This window comes from Pteropus alecto, unplaced genomic scaffold (assembly GCF_000325575.1).
Source record: "Pteropus alecto unplaced genomic scaffold, ASM32557v1 scaffold45, whole genome shotgun sequence".
In the NCBI taxonomy this organism is placed as follows: Eukaryota; Metazoa; Chordata; class Mammalia; order Chiroptera; family Pteropodidae; genus Pteropus; species Pteropus alecto.
Genome location: NW_006442491.1, coordinates 8626850 through 8648551, shown reverse-complemented (window position 1 = coordinate 8648551; position 21702 = coordinate 8626850). Strand labels below are relative to the sequence as shown.

Genomic DNA, 21702 nt, shown 5'->3' with positions numbered 1-21702 from the left:
GCCCCCGGCGCCACCGCCGCCGCCGCCGCCGCCGCCGCCCGCCGCGCCGGGTCCTAAAGCCGCGCGCCTCAAGAGGATGGTGCGCCTGGCTGCCGAGCTGCTGCTGCTGCTGGGGCTGCTGCTGCTCACGCTGCACATCACCGTGCTGCGCGGCTCCGGAGCCGCCGACGGGCGGGAGGCGGCCGCGGGCAACGCCAGCCGGACCCAGCTGCAGGTGAGTGCGTCGCCGGAGAGGGGCGCGCGTGGCAGCGGGCAACCGGGTGGCGGGTTGTTGAACTCGCGCCTGATGCATGCGAGGAGGCGCTCCCTCTCCGCCCGCCCCACCGAAGAGCAACTGTTTTGGCAGCAGTTTTGCCGGGGTAACACGTCTTAGGCAGAGGCGGAGCGGGCACGTGCGGGGAGGCTGGACCTGGCTACAAGATCCCGTGGACGCGCTCCTCCAGGTCTCACAGGTCAGGTACTCGGGGGCGCGAGGCGTGGGATGCGCGGAGGAAGTGTAAAGCATGTCTGTATTTGCTTTGGGGTGCTGCCAGGCTTTGGTTGCTCTTTAGAGACCGAGTAATGTACTCTGCCCCTTCAAAAGCAATACTAAAGGTCACGAAATAATTTCTCGAGGAGAATGACCAGACATCCTCTCTTCCCACACGGGGTCCCGGTGCCTCCGGTGTCTCTCCAAGGCCTCAACGGAGGCTCGCACTTGGCCAAGGGGAGGGCGCGGAGTCAAGGCACCTGCCGTGCTTTGGGCTGGGTTTTCCTGGGGCTTTTAAATTAAGAGCAAAGACTTTTCTTCCCAGTGCCCTGGTCGGGTTGAAGGTCGCCTTGGGAATAGGGTTCTAATGATCGATTTCAATTCCAAGCCCGGGGGTAGGAGTGGTCACGACTGGGGAGGAGGGGAGGAGTGGTGGGCGTCATACCAAAAGGTGAGTTCCGTTTCCGAATAAATGGTTGCCCAAGTAGGGAATTCCTGCAGCTGCCTCGGAAAACGCTTTTCCTTGAGTCTAGGGGTGTGACAACTGACAGCTTGGGGCGTGGGTAAAAATCCGCAGGGATTTCCTCAGAAAGCAGCGGGAATTTTTTGGCTTCTAAAATTTCCTCCTCAAACCAGCCCCTCTAAAATCCTTTGCTTTGCAATGTCGAGATAAGTATTATTTATTGTTCATAAAGGGCTTCACAGTCATTGTCTCTGCACATTCGTTTTTTACATCTTTATCTACTCTGTTGAGGAAAAACTTTACTGTTAAAGAGAGAATTCGCTTCAACACTTCCAGTGCTTACTATGAGCTACTGTTTAAAGTGCTTTACAAAATTTAACTGATTTAATGAGGTACTATATTATTGATATATCCCTCTTACAGATGCAAAAAACAAATGAGGTACAGAAAGGTTAAGAAATTTGCCAAAGTTCACACATTTCAAATTCTTGATTAATTATACCAAATTTTCTCTCAGCCAGGCTGTTATAGACTAAAGCAAGGTGACCCTTGAACACAAATGCAAAACCAGGGATGGAAAAATGTATACACGCCTGAGCCTAAAGTTCTTTTAAATTTCGCACATTTCTGCATATGTTATAACTTTGTCGGGTCCTCTCTCATCTTCTATGGGCAGTTACAGTGACAAACTGACAGAATTCCTTCGGGATGAATTGAAGACACCGCCATTCTATAAACTGTGTTACAACCACCAGTCTAATGCGTAGGAATAATTCTTAATATCTTCAAGATTTCTGGAAGTCATAGTTTTATACATGATGCTTTCTTTCCTCATGGACTCATTTTTTAAAAAGCTGTAAAAATGATGTTCTATGGAAAAGTAAATTTGGCAGATTTATTTATGAGGTGTTTGCTATCATTAGAATAACCTGGAGCTGGCCTTTTCTGCCTGAACAGTAAGGTAATGAGAGAAGCAGCTGGTGGAAGTGGCAACTGCAAAGAGGAAGTGGATTATATTCTCAAAAGGGCCTTTGGTTGAAGAACTGCCCCAAGAGAACAGAAGAAATGGGGGATTTAGAAAGAGTAACGCTCCTAGAAGTAACTTGGGTCTCAAATAGCTTCTGATCCATCAGCTTCAGTTTATCTTACAATAGCATTCAGTTATTCTGTCCACTCAATGCACTTATCCAAACAGAATGATGAGTTTAACAGTTTAGTTCATAATTTTACTCTCTTTTGTAATTTGTTATTATAAAAGTTTTATAGTCTTCCTGACTAAAGTTATTTCATTGGCCCTCTGACTCCCCAACGGTATTATGATTCAAATGGAGAATGTATGTTCCACCAAGTGAGTTCTGCAAAAGACATTTATTAGCCTGTAGTTTTCAGGCCCCAGAAAGTGAATTTGCTAGTAGCAGGTGTATTTGAATACAAAACTATGGATGTTCTATTCTTTCTGTTTACTGGACATTTTTAACCCATCTTAAACTCCATTTAAATATATTGGCCCTATGATATCTTAAGCTGTTAAAGTCATTCTTTGCAACTAGAAAATTAATCAATCCTAATAGTATTTTGTTGTTGTTGTTGTTGTTGTTGTTACGTCTGCTTAAAACATTCTCAAATACAAGGTTGGAGTCAGAAATGCACAATGGTAGGTTTATTTACCCAAACTGTAGTATATTTGGGATCATTTAAAAAGAGATACACTCTTATTTAAGATCTGGTGATTTTGACATATCTAGGACACCCAATAAAATAGTAATAAGAATAACAATTATAGCTAAGAGTCGTAAAATTCCTTTTATTTGTCAGACACTGTTCTTAGCACTTTAGATATATTACCTTTGTAAATCCTCACAAAATTCCTATATGAATTAGGCACTATCCTGATCCCTGTTTCAGATGAAAAAAACAAACAAACTAATATTGTACAGCTAGAACTGCTTAATTTGTTTTTGTTATTTTATAGTGTAAAAATCTTTTAAAGAGTATTTGTATTCTACGTGCTCCTTAAAGTCATCATGCTGGCTACAAGAGAAAGCCTTTTAACAATTTACGTTTTCAAACACATCTTGACAGTCTTATTGTGTCAAATATGAACATATATGTACAGGTACACACACAGTGATACATTATCTATATTCACATACACACAAGCACATATACATATTTATGTACATTACCTAACATAATTTTGGGGGTAATTTCAACATTCGAGAGGATACATTTTCAACTCTGTAAGTGACTGTCCCTGTATTGTAGGTACGCTGTTATGAGGTGGCAGTAAGATGCTTTGTGCACACTATCTCTATTGGTTATGTGGCTCATAAAAATAATAGTGTTAGCCTTTGTACTGTTATCAATATTTTAAAATATCTAATAAGAAATTGTACAATTGTCTGCAACAGCTGCATAAAAATGCACAAAAACATCAACTTTTTTCACTTTTGAATGAAATTTCATCTCATTGAAATAAGTCTGACTCATGTTGATCAGATATTTAGATTAGTTCTTTCATGTCTTTAATTTATAGTAGTAAGAAAACAATTATGTGTAATAAAAGCAGTCTGGAAGATGGAACATCCCAAAATATAAAATCCATAGATAATAATACTAATACTAATAGTACCTTTTACTTGAAATTCAAATAAATGCCTCTCTACTAAAACTGTCAGATTTAGAACCATGAATTTCTATAGATTTTAAATAGTAAAGCTAGAACTCACTACGACAGTGAGATTTAAGCAAGTATAATAACACATCAAATTGGTTATTTCTACAATAATATTAAAAGAAACCAAACTCTGAAATGTAACAAAATGTCTTTGTTCTCTATCTCCTAACTACCTTTATGAGCACTTTCACCCTTTTATCCTTTTACTTGCCTTCAATAAAACAGCTTAGCTTCTTATACTCACTGTCTCTCTGGGTTCAAGAGTTCATCTGAGCCATTTATAGCAGTAATGGCAAAAGAAACATTTATTTGTACTTAATACAAGCAAGGTTCCTTACAGTGACCCTGTGGGATAGATAGTAATTATATACCCATTTCACGGATGAGGAAATTGAGGCCTGGAAAAATTTGAGTAACTTGCCCTGAGGTCACACTGTGGTGGGGCAGGACCAGGGTTCAGACCCAGGCAGGCTGACTATGGAGCCCAAATTATTGTTCCAGTCCATCAACAAGGCTCTTCCAGCTCTGACTCAAGTCAACTGCCATTGTGTTTCTTGTTTTGTGACTTGCCAGCCCATTTTTCAAGCAGGCTGTTTGCTCCTGTCCCTGTAATTCTTTATAAATTATGGACAACTGTCCCACTTAGTTATTGCTGCATAACAAACCATCCCAAAACTTAGTGACTTAAAACAACCACCATTATATTTGCTCATGAGTTTGCATGTCAGCATCTTCTCTGGACTCATCTGGGTGGTTCTTCTGCTGATCTTACCTAGGTTTATTCATGTGCCTACAGCCTTCTATTGGCTTGACATTAACTAGATGGTCCAAGGTGGCCTCACTCATATGTCTGATGGTTGGTGCTGGCTGTCACATTGGCTCTCTTTCCACATAGGCAATAATCCTCAAGGAGGATTTAGCTTGCATGTCTTTACATAGTGGACTCAGAGCACCAAGAGAGTCAAAGCTGAAGTTGCAAGGCCTGTTGACAAACTTGTACAATGTCACTTCAGCCACATTCAATTGGCCAAACAAATCACTGGGTCAGCTCAGATTCTAGGGGACAGGAAATAGACTCCTCTTAATGGGAGCACCAGCAAAGTAACATTGTAAAGAAGCAGGTATACAAGGGTGGGTGGAATTATTGTTGCCATCTTTGCAAAATATCTACCATAGTGACCTTCTGTCTCATATACTTTGTTTAGATCAGTCTTGTACTCATCTTTTAACATTGTTTATGCTGCCCTTGGCCATCCAGAAACTCTCCCTGTTTCAAATGTAATCAACTCTGAATTCTTTCCCTTATGACTTCTTGTTTTCTTGCCTTATTTAAGAAAGTTTTCCTCAAATAAAGATTGTCAAAAATCTTTAAATATATTTTGTTCTAACAGTTTTAGTTTTATTTACTTATTTTTGTATTAGACTACATTCTACTTTGAAGTTATTTGTGGGTTTAAGGTTTAAGATAAAAACACAACTTTAGTGTTTATCCAAGTGAATAGTATTGATGTCCATTTGTTAAATACTCCATTCTACATTCATTGATGCAAAATAACACTTTTATCATATACTAAATTCACATATACATAAATCTGTTTCTTGACCCTCATTTGTCTATTCATGAACAAATATCACACTAGCTTCATTTAATGTAGCTTCATAGAATATTTTAATCATTTAAAATTTCATTAAAAAAACTTCCTTAGAAATTTTTATAAAATGTCTTCTTTCAAATAGACTTTAGAATTATTTTAAGAATTCATTGTGATCTAATGGGAATTGCTTTATATATTTTTTTGGTTGAGAATTTTTTAATGCTCCCATTCAAGACACTGTATAGGTATCTATTAACTTCTTGAATAAAGTTTTATAGTTCTCTTCATCTTTTTTTACATTTCTTTTTACAAGCTATTTTTCAGATTTGATTACTTTTGTGAATAGCATTTTATATTCTGTTATATTCTCCAGTTTGTTCATTACAGAATCTAGGAAATGTATACTTAGCAATACACACTTAAGTTTTTTTGGTGGATACATGAGAGGTAACAGTACCCACTTCAGTAGTGGTACCATTATGGTTTTATGGCAGGAGTTGGAAATCTTTTAATTTTTTTCATGATAGCGCTTTAAATAATAAGAACGATCTGTTTCTTATGAGGTTATTGGAATTCACTTATAAAGCCTTCTGGGCTGGTACATCTTTAGTTGAGATTTCTGATTAACACTCCACATTATTCTAGGGTCAATAGTCTATTCAGATAATATAACTTTAGTCAATTTTGATAATTTATGTTTTCCCAGAAAATCTTACATTTTAACTGAAATTCAAGTTTATTAGATCAGTACAAAGTTTGTATATAGCACAGGCATACTTTGCAAATATTTCACAACTGTATATTTTTATGATGTACAAAGTCTTATATCTCTTTATAAGACCTATCAAATAGGTCTTAATAAAATAATGGTTAATTGTATTACAGAAATCTTGATTTACCAAGTCTTGATTTATTTATTGTCTGCTTATCTGCTGATTCTTCAAACAACTTAATTGCATTCTTACCCTAATTTTGTAGATTTATCTGTTTCTCCTTATTATCCCATTGATTTTTGTATCACTTGTTTAAAATCCATGGTGTTAGGACATAAAATATCCTTTTTAGTGGTTAATTTTTATCAAAGTGAAATTTCTTATTTATCCATTTATTGACTTTTGTCTTGAACACTTTTCTTGTTTGATATTAGTATTGCAACTCCTGCTTTCTTTTATTCTTTTTGCATTTGTTGGGTGTCTTTTTCCAACCTTTATTTTCAAACTTTCTCTGCCTTACTTGATTTAAATACCTCTCATTATTAACCAATAGCTAATTTTCTTTTTCCATGAAATACATCCATGAATTTAACCCATTTATATTTATTGTGATTACTGATAGATTTGAAAATATTTTTTCCATTTGATTTGGTGTTCTCAAATTTCCAATTTTTATATTTTCTCTTGCTCCCTAAGTTATCTAAATGGCTTTTGGCAAGAGAGTTAGCCTATGTCTAAATTTTCTCACCCATAAAATATGCATATGATAACTACAGATGCTATATTCTTTCTAACTAAATTTGTCTCTCAAATATTAATCACATTATCTGAATATTTACTGCCAGATTATTTCTTCTTCATTCTGTTTCTTTTTTTCTTCATTCATTCATTCTTTCAATCTTTCCTTTTCATTATAGCTTAGGAATAATTTCTTAGCAGTTTTATTATGCTCCCAATAATTATTTAGACTTCACTGTCAGATTTACTTATTTCTTTATCTGATGTGGCTGCTTCTTGAATCTCGTATTTTCATCTTTTGTTTTGCTGTAATACAAAATGTTTTTTCTACAAGGTTTTATCAAAGCGTAAACTCTCTGAGAGCCTAAAATTTTAAATATATCTTTATTTTTTTCTCATACTTAAAGCTAATTTGGTAGTTAGCTGTGTTCGATCTTATTTCCTCTCAGAATTTTAAAGCTGTAATCCAATTTTGTTACACCATCTCATATTTCAGTGAAAAGTCTGATGCTACTTATTTGTAGGTGTGGGAGTTTTTCAGATTTTTCTCTTTATAATGTTCAGATATTTCATCTGGCTGTGTTTAGATTTAAGGATTTGGTTGTTAGTACTATTCAGCATTAGTAGCCTTTTTAATCTGAATCCTCAAATTTGTCTTCCGCTTGAGAAATTTCTTTAGTAATTTTTTTGCTTATTTCCAATATCCCTATACTCTCTTTCCGGAACTGCTATTAGAGTTTACAACTAATATTGGAATTTCAAGATCTATTTTCCATGTCTCTTAATTTTTTCTCTCATTTTTATCTCCTTATGGTTTAATTTTAATGTGTTTTATGTCAAGGCTCAATCTTCCAGCTATTGCAACCCTGAGTTAGTTTCCTGTCCTCACCTTTTTCTCCCAGCTTCTATAGGCTCTTCCCTTCCCTTCCCTTCAATTCCCTTCCCTTCCCTTCTCTTCTCTCCTCTTCCCTTTCCTTCCCTTTCTTCTCCTCCTTTTCTTGTCATCATCCTCTCCCTGTTCCTCCTTCTTTTCTCTCTCTTTTTCTCTTTTCCTTGCTTTTTTTAAAGTTTCATTAGTAGTGAATAATTTACATATAATAAAATGAATGTGTCTCCAAGGTTATAGAACATCCCCATCATCCCAGAAAGTCTCTAGTGCACCTCTGTAGGCAGTTCACTTCTCCCAGAAAGAACCACTGTCTGACTCCTATCACCATAGATTAAGTTTGCTTGTTCTTCATATAGATGGAAACATACTGTATGCATGTTTTGGTGTGTCTGGCTTCATTTTCTCAATGTAATGTTTTTGAAAATCATTTATATTGTTGTATATATAAGTAGACTTCTCAATTTTATTGCTGAGTAGTATTCCACTGTATGAAGATACCACAATTTATTTACCCATTTCTCTATGGATGGACATTTGGACATTTGGGTTGTTTCCGTTACTTTGCGTATTATGAATAAGACCATGTCAACATTCTTGTACAAGCCTTTCTAATCACATGTGTTTTCATTTCTGGTGAGTAAATACCGAGTAGTGAAGCTGACACAGCCTCTATTCTTGATATTATGGGAATTCTTCTAGGGAAATTCACTTTTTTTAAAGATCTTTTTTTTACTTTCTCAGCTCTGTAGTGTTTCATTTTCAATTGGTTACCGTTTGTTTCATACCCATCAGAAATCATTTCTTCTTCTGTAGGTAACCCCCCCTCAGCTTTCTATTTCTGTTGTGGATTTATTTTTATATTTTGTCTGCCTCTTCAGGAGAATTTGGAGACGTAAAAAGAAGTAAACAAAAAAGCTTGGTCCGCCATCTTGAACTGAAACACTACAATTTTATTTCTTAATTGTATTTTCCTGTATACAAACCAGAAGAAGGTTCTATTATTTGTGCAGCCCCTTCACTCATTTTCCTACAGTCATGTTCTAACAGGCATTGATCTTTGAGACTAGTGGACAGCCTCAGGGGTCATGAGAACTATACATTCAGTAAAGAAGATTCCATTTTGGTTTTAAAGCCCCCAGAGGAAGGAATCCCATGACCATTTTGTCATTCAAGTGTTTTTTTTGACGACCTTCAATGTCAGAACATTCTTTCTGTGATATGTCCTTTAAATCTTTTATGCTACATCTTGATTTCATGTTCTCTTTTTCTTTCCAGTATTTATGAGTAAGTGAATGGCCCATTTTCAAGAAACACCTCATGCAGGACTTGAAGATTATTATTTAATAGTTCCTTTGTCTTTTCCAGATTCAGTTATCTCAGTTTCTTTAACTTGTCTTCATTGGTATTATTTTATAATGTTATAGTGGTTTCTGAGGTTCTCTTGTTTCTCTCTCATCTTCTGAGAATATTTCTTCTGCAATCTTTGGCTCAGAACTTTATGATTTATAAAGAAAAGGATGGTGATGAAGCCCCTTTATTCAGTGACATCTCAGAGTGTCCCTCTGTCTGTACTCATCCCCGCCAAAACAGAAGATTAATTAGGGGATGGGATGAGGGCATCAGTTTAATGCCCAGGATCATGTGCAGTGAGTTTAAGAAACAACAAGAGAGTGTGTTATTGGGGAAAAAAAACCTCATTTTGCATTTTATTTAAACCTTGTCTGAAATCCCCTTCCATAAGCACTTCACAAGAAGCCATGAATATAAAAAATATAAAGCTTAACTTATTTCTTTCTTTGACATATCAGTTCACAGGTTAGATGGAGTGCCATTGCTAATAATGTCAACATGCTAGTGCCCAGCATTCCTCTTGGGACTCACCACCTGCCACAGTCACTGGCTTGATAACATAACCTTATGGCCCTTTCCCTTCTCTGCCTTCTTTCTCCTTCCTCTACCAGTTTATCTCCGAGATTTACTACTTGCTTTTTGTCTCAGAGTTTGCTTCTGGGAAACTCAAGCTAAATGAAGCATTACTCAGTGTTAGTTATGGGCATAGTGACACGTTCTCTAGGTAGCAATGGCATAGGAAAGGTACAGCACAGTTTCCATAAGGCACCTGCTGCTTCTTGTTATTAACAAAGCTGAAGTCTGTTAGCCTCAGAAAGAGACGTGTGTGGGCAGCAATGGAATCAGGCCACACCATGCTCTCCCAGAGCAGCTGGAAAGAAGAGAATTCCAAAATTTTATGAATGAGAAAGGTCAGGCCTAGGTAAAGGCTAAGAGAGATACCTGGTTGTTTTTCTCCTGAGTGCCTGATCCCATGCTCATTTGCTGTGTTAGGTGGGAGGATGAACAGCAATGGGAAGGCATCAAAAGTGTGTGGAATTGTCATCTAATGCCTGAAAAAAGGCAGAGCTAAAGTGCCTTGATAAATATAGCTTCACACACATCAACTCCCCAAGCACAGACCAGCCAGCATGTGTCACTGGAAAGTTGTTTCTGTAAACTGAGTAGAAGTAAAAACAGTAGATTAACTACCCCTTCTTCCTGTTAGCCTGATCTATGCACATTTTAGTAAACTGAGTCATCTTGCATAGAGCACTCTCTGTGACTGATGTACCTCTGTAAGAGAACAAAACACCCATTCCCCCCGAAAAGGACCGTGCTGCAGGGGCACAATGTGAGGCACCCCAATCCCCAGATGTTCAGCAGAAGTGACCTGGAAAAAGGAAGGTAGACTGTGAATGCAATAGATCACTTCCTGCTGGACACTACATCTCCATTTTAAAAAATAACAAGGCGTGGCTGGAATCTATATGAAGGAGGCAGAAAACCTGGAAATGACATAATAGGCCACCCAGATGTTAACTTACTCCCACAGGCATCCAGATAAAATATTCATGCCAATACCAATGAAACAAATAAAAAACATGCTTTGGCTCCCAGCCTCCTCTTAGAGATAGAGATGGAGAGAGAATGAGGGTGAAAGTGGAAGTTATATTATTATTTTTTTAAATATAGCTTTATTGAGGTTTAATTGGCATACTTTTAACTGGAATTATATATTTAAAGTGAAAAATTTGATGAGTGTGACACCTGTGAAATCATCACCATCAACACATTGAATAAATGTACTATCTCCAAAAATTTCTTTATGCTCCTTTGTGATTCTGCCCTCATTCTCCAGGAATCTCCAGGCCACCACGGATCTGCCTTTTGTCACTATCGATTATTTTTTGCATTTACTAGGCTTTAAGTAAGTAAATCATACAGAATGTACAGTACAGTGAGCTTCTTTGCTCCATAATGATTCTGAGATTCATTCGTGTTGTTCTGTGCATAAAGAGTTTGACTCTTTTTATTGCCAATTAGTATTCCATATATGCATATAAGATATGCTTATCTTTTCACCCACTGAAGCAGATTAGGTTGTGTCCAATTTGGGCTTATTAAAATAAAGATGCTATGAACATTTAGGAAAGTCTTTGCATAAACATATGCTTTCATTTCTCTTGTGTGAATACTTAGGAGCAAAATGACTAGGTCACATGGTAGATGTATGTTCAGCTTATTAGGAAATTGAGCAATATTTTTAAGGCAGCAGTCTCCAACCTTTTTGGCACCAAAAAGGTAGAAAGTTAAGTGCTGGGCAGAAATCAGATTGGAAAAGTGTCTCAGCAGAAGACTCGGCTTCCTCCATTAGCTTCCTTTGTCTTCCTGTCCCCAAGCCCTGCCTAACTGGAAATTAAGAAAACCAGATACAGGTTTTGTATCTCCCGCCTGGGGACTCATTTTTGTGAGTTGGAAATATGGTATTGTTTATGAGCCCAAAATGAATTGGAAGCCATATTAATTGCTGGGAGCCTTCAAATTCCAGGAAGTAGAAAGGACAAAAATAGAAAAGGGAGATCTTAGGTATTTCTAACCTTTAGCCCGGGAATGGGGGTGAGGAAATATTGACATGAGCCAACCTCCTTGCCACAGTGGCGATTAGGAGAATGCAGACTATTAGACCTACACAAGAGTCTCACTGGAGGCAAGGGCTGTCCTTCCCTTACACATAAAGTAGCCCCTCTATTGCCAAATGTTCACCAGGTGCAGTCATGGCCCAGAAAGACAGGTGAGAAGCTCAGGAAGACTTCTTCATCCTTGTTCCCAGAGTGTGGTCCATGGAGCAGCAGAAGCAGCATCTCCTGGGAATGCTTTAGAAAATGAAAATCTCAGGCTCTGCCCAGAACTACTGAGGCAGAGCCCCAGGTTAGTCATACATACGATACAGTAGCACTGGTCAAGATGCCTGCTTTCTTGCAAGTTGCAAGTCCCAGAAAGCACACAATACAGGTCAGGTATTATTTAGCTGTTGCTCAGTTATGCTGCATGACCAACTACCCTGAAACTCAGTGGCCTGTTACAATAAGCATATATTCTCTCTCTCATAGTTCTCTGGGTCTGCTGGGGTTCAGTAGATCTAACAAGGCTAGGCTCCAAGCTGTGAGTTGGGCCCGAGTGTCTTCCATGTATCTCCCATACTTCTGCAACTGGCAGGCTACTTGCTATGCATTTCTCTCATGGCAACAACAACAAAAAAAGCACAGAAAGGCAGAGAGGAGCCCAAATGGACATCACACTTCAGCCTTTGCTTGGGTCACACCGTTAGCATCCTATCAGCCAAAACTAGGCCCAACAGAGGAGCCAGAGGCAGAGGATATGGATTTGTGCCATTTCTTCTTCTGTTTCATACTACATGTGTACTCTTAAGCAAAAGTCTCAGCTTCTCTCTTCTTCTGTGTCCTGTTCAGTAAAATAGAGTAATAATACCTACATTGCTGGGAGGTTATAATGTAGTGAAGACTGTCCTTGGGGCATAGGAATGTTTTAATTCATGGGTGTTGGTATTACAGAGCTGTGTGACCTTGGGCAAGTCACTTCAACTCTCTGCATTTCATTTTTCATATCTAATAATAGATTTCTTAGTGGGATAATTCTACTAATTTTTAAAGTTTATCTTCAGATTCGATGGTGATGATAATGATGATACAAAAGCTAACACTGAGCTTTTATTCTGTGCCAGAAACTGCTGTAAGGACTTTATATGTATTTACACTTTTCTCATCATAGCCCAATGGGGATTATCACTATTTTGCAGCTGAAGAAACTGAGGCAGAATAATGTCAGGAAATCTGATTGTCCTGAGTACCTTACATGGAGGGAAACATATCACAGAACTGATACTGTTTCCATGTAGCTGGCTCCATGTGGCTGACACACATTCTGCCTCATGCCAATTTGTGATGCTCCTAAAATGGTTATTCTTGGCTTCTTCTCCCATGTGGGAGGAGGAAAAGAAAGAGCAGGGGCAGCTCGAGAGAAGGCGCAGGGGAAGCAGCTGGCTTCCAGAGTCCCCATCTCCACACGGCCATGTCCCAGGAAACAAGTGCCTGATGGATGTGCCAAACATTTCCTGTGGGACCCAACCATCACCCAGGGTTGTGTTGTGGAACTGCTCAGCCTGGCTCTGGGCCAGAGTCGGACTGAGAGGAGGGGTGGGGCCCAAAGGACCCCGCCTCTGAAAAATTAGAGCTGGAAAAGGCCATAGATCGCTCCACCGGCACAAGATTCCACCCACCAAAGGTTGTTTCTGAGTCAAGATATGCATGTCCATCTCTTTCCATCTTCCCTCTAAATGGTCTCCTTCGTGCAGTTTCACTGCTTAAAAATCGTGAGCTCCATGGTAGGGATGGAACAATGCCTGCAAATATGTTATTCATCACTCACAGATCTTTAACAATTCAAGCCTGCAACCACTTTCACTGATGAAGGGGCACCCTTTCCTACCTTCCTCTCCCAGATGTAACAAGAGTAACAGGACATGCCTGGGGACAGGAGTTCCACTAACTCTGTGAGCTGTATATTCTGCTTTTTAATTATTGCTGCTGGCCAGAAGAATTTCTTCCTTGTGACTAATCATATTTTTCCTTTTCTCTATGTGTCTCAAAGTCAGTTTCCTCAAGGTCTTCCAAGGAACAAGTGCTCAGAGCTTTTAAATTGTTTTCGATAGTTGAAGTAGGTTCATATTTCCTTTTATAGTTATGGCGTTATATTGCTAATATTTAATCAGCTTATGGACCACTCTGGTTCCAGATCTTCTTCTGTTATTTTTCCCAAGTTCCTGACTACCCTGTACCTCCAATGAATTTTATCCTTTGTTTTATTTTGTCTGTGATAAGCCATATCTCAGAATTCAGGTGTATTCTGTAGTGCCCTCTCTCTTCTCCCTTTGCACCTCAAATGTTGAGTTGGGACCAGTCTCACTTTAAATATCTGAATAATTTATTAATTTGGTAATTTTCACAGGACTGAGCACTGACTGGGCAGATAGCTAAAAGAGAAAGGAAAAAATAACTCTAATTAATGTACCATCGCTAAAAATATGAAATCACTATATTATCCCATCAGAATAGCAAAATGAAAAAAAAAAGAAAAAAGAAAACTGAAAATACCAAGTATTGGCAAGAATGTGGAGCACATATAGAGAATGTGACCTGATATGAACACTTTGAAAGACTGTTTTCCCAAAGTGAAACAGAATATATACGTATCTTCTGACCCAGCAATCCCACCCTGGGTATATACTCATCTATGCACTCAAAGAGCTGAAAAAGAATGTTCGTAGCAGCACTATTCAAAGTAGCTCCAAACTGGAAATGGCAGAAATGCCCATCAACAGGAGAATGGATAATAATGCAGTAAGTGTACACACTGGGAATGAACAAACGGCAACTACGGCAACAGGTACAACTTCACACACGTAATGTTGAGTGAAAGAAGCCAGGCACAAAGGAGTATATGCTAGATGATTCTCCTTATGTAGAGCTCGTAACCAGGGAAAACGAATCTATGCTATTGGAAAAGAGGACACTGGTTACCCTTGTGAAGGAAGTGGCTAGAAGGGGGTACCTGTTTCCTGACGTGAGTGTTGATTATAGGGTGTGTTCAGTTTGTGAAATTTCACTGAGTTGTATAGTTAAATATGTGCATTGTCTGTATGTATATCATACTTCAATTAAAAATATAGTAAAGAATGCAGCAGGCAAGGTAGGTAGTGCAGAAGAGAGGGCCATTTTTCACTGGTAAAGGCAACCCGCAGCCCTGGAGCCCACTCTTGGTATTCCCTGATGTGCGCTACCCCACATACTAGTCTCCAAATTTTAATGAATGTGGACTAGTTTCGATTATGGGGACCATCCTCTGTCTCCAAAGCCCAGGGCTATTGTTATGACATCAAAGACCAACTGCTGGCTGAGATACAGTCCATATGAAAAGAGTGACCAGCAAATTTACTGCTTGACTTCATTCCCTTTAAATGGAAGTGGCCCCATGGTCCTCTTTCAAAGCTCAATTGTGGACATATATCTTCTTTATAGGACATTGTGTACAATAAAGAGAAGCAATAACTTAAAATTTAAAAAAAAAAAAGAATACCTTTGAGAGCACTGTGACATTCCATCACTGTCCGAACACTCCTAAAAGTCTAGCCATTGGCCTGAGATTTTAGACTAATTGTTATATTTTTATGCCCCAGCCCTTCCCCTAAGCTCTGCAAGATCTTGGGAAAATCATTAATGAGAGACAAGCTACTTCAAACCAGAGCACCACCTCAGTGAAATCAGGAAAAATGGTGAAATTCATATCCCAAGACTCATTAACTTCTTTGGGTTTGCCCTTCATAGAGTAAACATGAATTAAGTAGTGAGGCCAAAACCAAGCTCCTGGATCAAGTAATACGCAGTCCCTCGATACCCACAAGGACAGCATTCTTTCATGTGTCCCTGGTGTGGAGATCTTAGGAACTTCCTGACATTTACAGATAGTAGAACTGAGTGAGAAAAGGATGGAGTTATTTTGATGACTACCAGAAAATGAAGAACATTATTGACTTTTCTAGGAGGGAAAACAGTTCTACATCATACAAGTAAAGTTACTTATAACATAAAGGATGTTGTCTTTGGCTGAACTTGGAGTCTGACCCACTTAGTGGCGAAAGAGGCATCTGCTGTCAAAATTACCAGCCCGCTCAAAATCGAACTATCTAGAATGATCTTTTCAATATGCAATCAATTATTATAGCAGTGAATTAGCCCCCAGGGGTTAAAACATTTTAAAGAATAGCCAAGTCACCCTGGCTTGCAGCTTCTACTTCTGTTTAATCTAGGCTCTTAGGAAGGTTCCTGTGGCAGATGGCTTTTCTGTTCCAAGTTCTCTCCAGTGGCCTCATTGCCCTGAAGTGCAGTCTAGTGTGGTTCCCATGCCCCATAGTGGTTCTTTCACTGCTTTTTCTCCAAGGTTTGGCCTAATGCTAAGCTTGGGATAGCCCAAAAAAGAACATCAATGTCCTTGGACTTATATTTGCTCATAAAGGAGGGAAGAAGGGAGGCAAGAAGGGAAATGGGCCTGACCAGACCCAGCAAACTCAATTACAGAATGATATGTCCCCAAATAAGGGAAGAATTATGCATCATGGGGCCAAGATTATGATTCCCACCTTTCTAACATGAATGAAGGATGAGGATATGAATAGAGAGGAAAACAAAGACGGAATCACAGTTTCAAAGATTTACCCTCTAATTAAGGAGACTGCATCTTTTCTCTGGGCCTCTGAATGGTTGCTGCAAGACTGCTCAAACCATTAACTCAATTTACTTTACTTTGAGGCTCCTGCATGTGTCTATTGTTCATATGGGTTGGAATTCGTCATGCCACTTAGGGTGTGGTGTAAATTGAAGCGCTGTGGGAACCTGCCAATGAGATTGAGCTTCCCCAGATGGCAGGAGCTCTGTAGGCTACAGACTCCTTTTAGAAAAAAAAAAAACAAAAAACAAAAAACTCTTCACCCGCAAAACTCCAAGTGTTCACCCTGGAGCGACATAAGAGGGACATCTGTGGGCTCCCCCTTGAGATCTAAGGAAAGGTGGAAGCTGGCAGGAGAATTGCTATGGTCATGGCCCTGGAATCTTCTGTGTCTTGGTATGTACAATCTAAGTGGAGTGCCTGTTGTGTCACCAGGATACTTGAGTGCATGACATGTGTTTGTGCATGCAGGGTTCACTGCTGTGGCTGTTGGCATGGTCACTGCCCTGCTCACTGGGTTGAACCAAGGCTTCTGCTAAGCCCAATGCCACCCCCACAACCACGATCAGGTACTATGCTTAGAAGATAAGTGGCAGACACCTACCAAATCCTAGCATTTCATTGTTGGCAAGAAACCTGAAAAACTGAGTCCCACCTTCTTACTTTGTACATGAGAAATCCAAAACCCAGAAAAATGAAAGGACTTGCCCAAGAGCATATGACTCATCCCAGGTTGGTTGACTCCCAAGCTAATTCTCTTTCACAAAGCCACATTCCCCTTTACCCCTTTTTGAACGTCTCTAAGAATCTTCATAGTCTTGCTTTGCTGAAGAGAATTGCAGCGAAGGGACTTGTAAAATGCCCAGACCCTGTGACATAACAGTTGCTGTTAGGTTGTTATGGGACTGGAAAGAAAATTAAGTGAACATGAATTGTATCTCTTTTAAGTCAGAGACAATCAGGGTGCAGTCAGATAAATGAAATAATGTATATATAAGTTTAGAGCATGGCCTGACCAGTTAATAAGCATTCCACAATTTCATTCATTCATTCAGCACTTACATATTGTGTGCCTATTATGTGCACATGCTGTGCTAAACACCAGACATTCAACAGAGGACAAGCTTATGTCCTAGAATAGGAGATTGACAATAATTACTTCATAAATAAAGTAATTGTTATAGATTTGATAGGTGCTTAGCAGCATGTAAACAAGAGCAAAGATAAGGAAACCTGGGGTACCTACTAAGAGAGGGTGACCAAGGAAGGACCTGGTGGAAAAGTGACACTTAGGTCCCAAGCTGGAGAATCAGAAAGGTCTAGCTCTGCAAAGAACTAGGGAAAAAGCAGGACAGGCAGAGGGAATTACAAGCACCAAGGCTTCCAGGTGGAAGTGTAGCTATAGTGGTGGGAACATGAGAATTACCATTTGATGAATGGCTCCTGTTCCTTCAATGAAATATGCAGTCAGGACAAATAAGGAGATTTGGAGAGAAAATATATTAAATAGTCATCTTGGATACTGGAGGAGAGATGTTGAGAAAGGGTAGTCAATTTTGGAATAGAAATGAGTACTCATTTGAGGTTTGAGAACATGAATCTAAAATGGAGCAAGTTTTTCACATTGGGCTATTTTATTTTTCCCATCACCCATCTGCTTGGCTACCAACCTAGAGAAGGTGGATCATTGGGTTCAACCGAAACAGCGGTTTTGCCAATGAAATAGGTCAGAAAGAGAGAAAGGGAAAAGGAGTGTTGAGGGGAGTTGCAAAGCAATGGTTATAATAAGAGAATGTGCTGAATATGAGGAAAGTATAAGTAAGAAAGAGCTCAACCTTGATGAGAAAACGGTAGTGGACTGGAGCTCTCAGTGAGTTTGAAAAACAAGGAAAATGAGCCAACAGGACAGGAAGTATCTCTGTGTAGGAGATTTGCTGACAAAAGGCAGAGGGTTGCTGAGGTGCAGTGGAGGAAAAGTTCAATGGTGGTGAGGAGGCCAAGGAACTGGAAAGGCCATCTGCATCAATGCTGAAGTCAGCAAATAGGGAAACAGAGGAAGGAGACTGGTGAATAAGACTGAACTAGAAGCCTAAATTTTTAATGAATGAGAGAGATTGACCAGGTAACAGGTGGCACGTGCATCATCCTGAAAGGAGCAAGGATTCTTTGTTTGTTTGTTTGTTTTATTTGTTTAAATCATTTTTGCTTTTGTTTTTCAGAAAGAAGGGAAGAAATGGTCAGGGAACAGCTATGGGGACCAGGAAGATCTAGGAGGAGGTCGAAGGGATATTCAGGGAAGAGGTTGAAAATGAGAGGAGATTGCTTATCATGGAGTAAAAGTCCTAGAAGGTCCAGTAGAAAAATGTTTTGGGAGACTGGCGGGAACAGGTTGAGTTCATTTCAGTAAAGAGACATTCAGAGCAGTGCCAGGTGGAGAGCCTATGGTCATGGAAGATTTCTCAATGGCAGCTAGAGAAACTGTGATCAAAATGGTCTTAAGCTTCTCTTAAATGAAGGTGATGCCCTTTGCCCAATGGCATGGTGGCCTCCGGGCTCTTGTTTCTATGATTATTTATGTTGGTGTAAAGGCATCAAATGAGGGGTAGGGGTTATTTCGGCCTCACAAAGTGAGCTCTTGGCTATCCGCTCCCTTAGTGTTCATGTGAAGTGGTGGAAGCTGGTAGTTATACAGATCTCATACAATTTTATCTACCTCTTTTTGTCAAATATTTATACAGTGCTTATTATGGGCCAAGTACTTTTATTAACATCTGACTAACATTAATTTATTTAACTGTCATAACAATACTGTGGGATCAGCACTATTATTATCCCCATTTTATGCAATAAGGTTAAGTAGCTTTCACTCAAGTTACAGTTAGTAGAGGTAGAGGCAGGATTTGAATCTCCGCTGTCTGATTCCCATGCTTTCAATCACTGACTGCAGTGGCTTGGGGCAGAAGAAGTCCCTTTTCTGTTGCCAGAAAGATCTTGTGTTGAGAGTCAAAAGACATGAATTTGAGTCCCCACTCTGCCGCTAAGTGGCCGTGACCTTGAGCACAGCATTTAACTTCTATCATCCTTAGCTTTCCAAATGGTAGGTTCCATGCAGTCATTTAGGGACTAAGGCTGATGGAGGCTCTGATATCTGCTTAACAGAAAGGGCATACCCCTCACTCCGTTTACATCAATCATAATTTGGTGCAAGGTTGCTGGAAAATGCATTCCCTGGCTAGGGAGCTGCCTCCACCTTGGAGCAGGGCCACATTTTTGCTGGATAGCTTGCCCTCTCTGCCTTATTACTCAGTGTGACTTATGCTTTCTGTGTGTTCCCACACTTGAGCCTATACTCTCAGCTCTTTGTCTTCTTCCTGCCTCGCTTCTAGGAATCTCTCATTACATGGCCATTAACTGACTATCAATTGCCATGCAGCCCATCACTCCTCAGAATACAAGAAATGAGTTAAAATGTAGTCCTTCCCCACTGCCAAAACCCAAGGATGAAATCAAGCTTGCCCAGATTTTTGAGCCATATTCATCACCTCTAAGCATCTATTTACACTATAAATATTTATCAGATGCTAATCAGCAAAACATAGTTTGGGTAGGAGTTGTTATAACCCAACTGATAGGGAATACAGAACTTGGGGGTTCATAGTATTTCTGCACTTAGAGTAGCAGGTACAGTTTCCCCGAAATAATTAGATGTTTGAAAGGGAGATAATTTTCTCAATTATCTAGATATGTTTGCTTTAGAGGAATGGAACTAAGCCTCAATGCTCCTAGTTTTTGCAGAAAGGAGCATTCATCTTTACCACACCTGGAATGGAGGAGATGCCAATACACCCACAGGTGAGAGAGAGAGAGACAGAGAGAGACAGAGAGAGACAGAGAGAGAGCACGAAAGCCAGCCCATTAGCAGTTTAGAAAGGGGACATTTATGGACAAACCCAAACAGTGTACTTTGTTATCTTCTCCTTCATTCACAGGCGAGGTAAGCAGAGAGAAAATTTGCCTCAATCTTAGAATAAAGGCAGAGATCTACTTGTACTTTCAAAGACTGAATGAAAAGTCTCCATGAGCAGGAGATTGGATTCAGAACAATTAATTTCTGATAGGTTTGCAAGTGGCAGTTTCTCACCACTAAGATGACCATGAGTCTCACCAATGTGTCAAGCTCAAGTACAGAGGCTCTGTTTCCCACCACTGTGGAAGATGTTGTATGAAAAACAAACTCAGACTTAGCTAATAAAAACAGTGTGGTTACTTATTTGGACATTACACGTCCTTAAGTCCTACAAGTTATATGGTAAAGCAGTTCTGTAATTTGTTTTTCTCACAGCAAGATCGGTGAAAAGAGTTTAATTACAAGTAATCAATCATATTTCATATAAAAAACATATTTAAAAGGTTTCACATGGAGATTTATTCCACAGTTCACAGCTATGATATTAGGTTTGCTAGATGCTACCATAATCCAAGCATAAATAAAGAGAGAATGCAGTTTCTTAAAAATCCCTTGGCCAGGGTTTTGTTAACTATAATTCTCATATTTTGGTGCCGTAGGATGATTCATTTTATATTTAGGAGCCCCTTCCCAGGCTCCTAAAAACAAACTTCCAATGCAAAATCAAAGGAGGGTAAGATGTGTGCAAAGGAAAGATGTGTCTCACCCGTGTGTCAGATTCAGAAGCATCTGCGTTGCCTGGTGTGTATGGCATTAATTTCTTGCCGATTTTTCTATTGGATTGCCCCCGAGTTGCTTGAAACTGAAAATCAAGTCATGTTTTATTAATCAGCTCTCAGAACAGGGAAAGAAAGAGGTGGCAGAGATGTTTCTTTTTATGAAACATTTCTAACATCAACAAAGCCTAGAAAAAAAAATGTGTATACAACATTGGACCATGAATTTGGGATTTTAATCTCAAAGAGCATTTGTTTCCCACTATCTCCATGTCAGGTAAGTATCTCCCTCCCTGTATGAGTTATCTCTTCCTCTAAAATTTAGTGGCTTAAAAAAACATTTATTACCTCAGAATTTCTGTGGGTCAGGAATTCGGGTGCAGCTTAGCTGGGCACCTCTGGTCCAGGGTCTCCCACGGACTACAATCGAGTTTATGAGACAGGACTGCTGTCATCTCAAGGTGTGGCTTTCAGGTTCATTCACTTGGTTATTGACAAGGTTCAGTTTCTCACAGGCTGTTAGCCGGAGGCGCCCAAAGCTCCTTCCAGGTAGATCTCCCCACAGGGCAGCTCAAACATGGCAGCTGGCTCTACCAGAGCAAATGGGAGGAAAGTCAGAAAGAGAGTGTGAGACGAAATCCATAGTCTTTTGTAACCTCATCTCAGTGACATCCCATCACTTTTGTGATAACCTATTTGTTAGGAGCAAGTAACTTGCTCCATCTCACACTCAAAGGAAAGGGATAGCACAAAAGTGTGAATTCCAGGAGATGGGACCACTGAAGGCTTTTCAGAAGCTGCCTTCCATATCCTCTTTCACATGCACATAGGTGCCTGAGACCAT

The 21702-nt window shown here is 39.6% G+C and overlaps 1 protein-coding gene across 1 annotated transcript in view; it reads left to right on the top strand.

Moving 5' to 3' along the window:
• Window positions 1–76: 76 nt before the first annotated feature.
• The window catches only part of ISM1 (isthmin 1), a 65894-nt gene continuing 44268 nt past the window's right edge, over window positions 77–21702 (top strand). The window contains exon 1 of the mRNA XM_006921584.2: window positions 77–214. Within this exon, the coding sequence (XP_006921646.1) occupies window positions 77–214 (138 nt within the window). The remainder of the gene's footprint in view (window positions 215–21702) is intronic.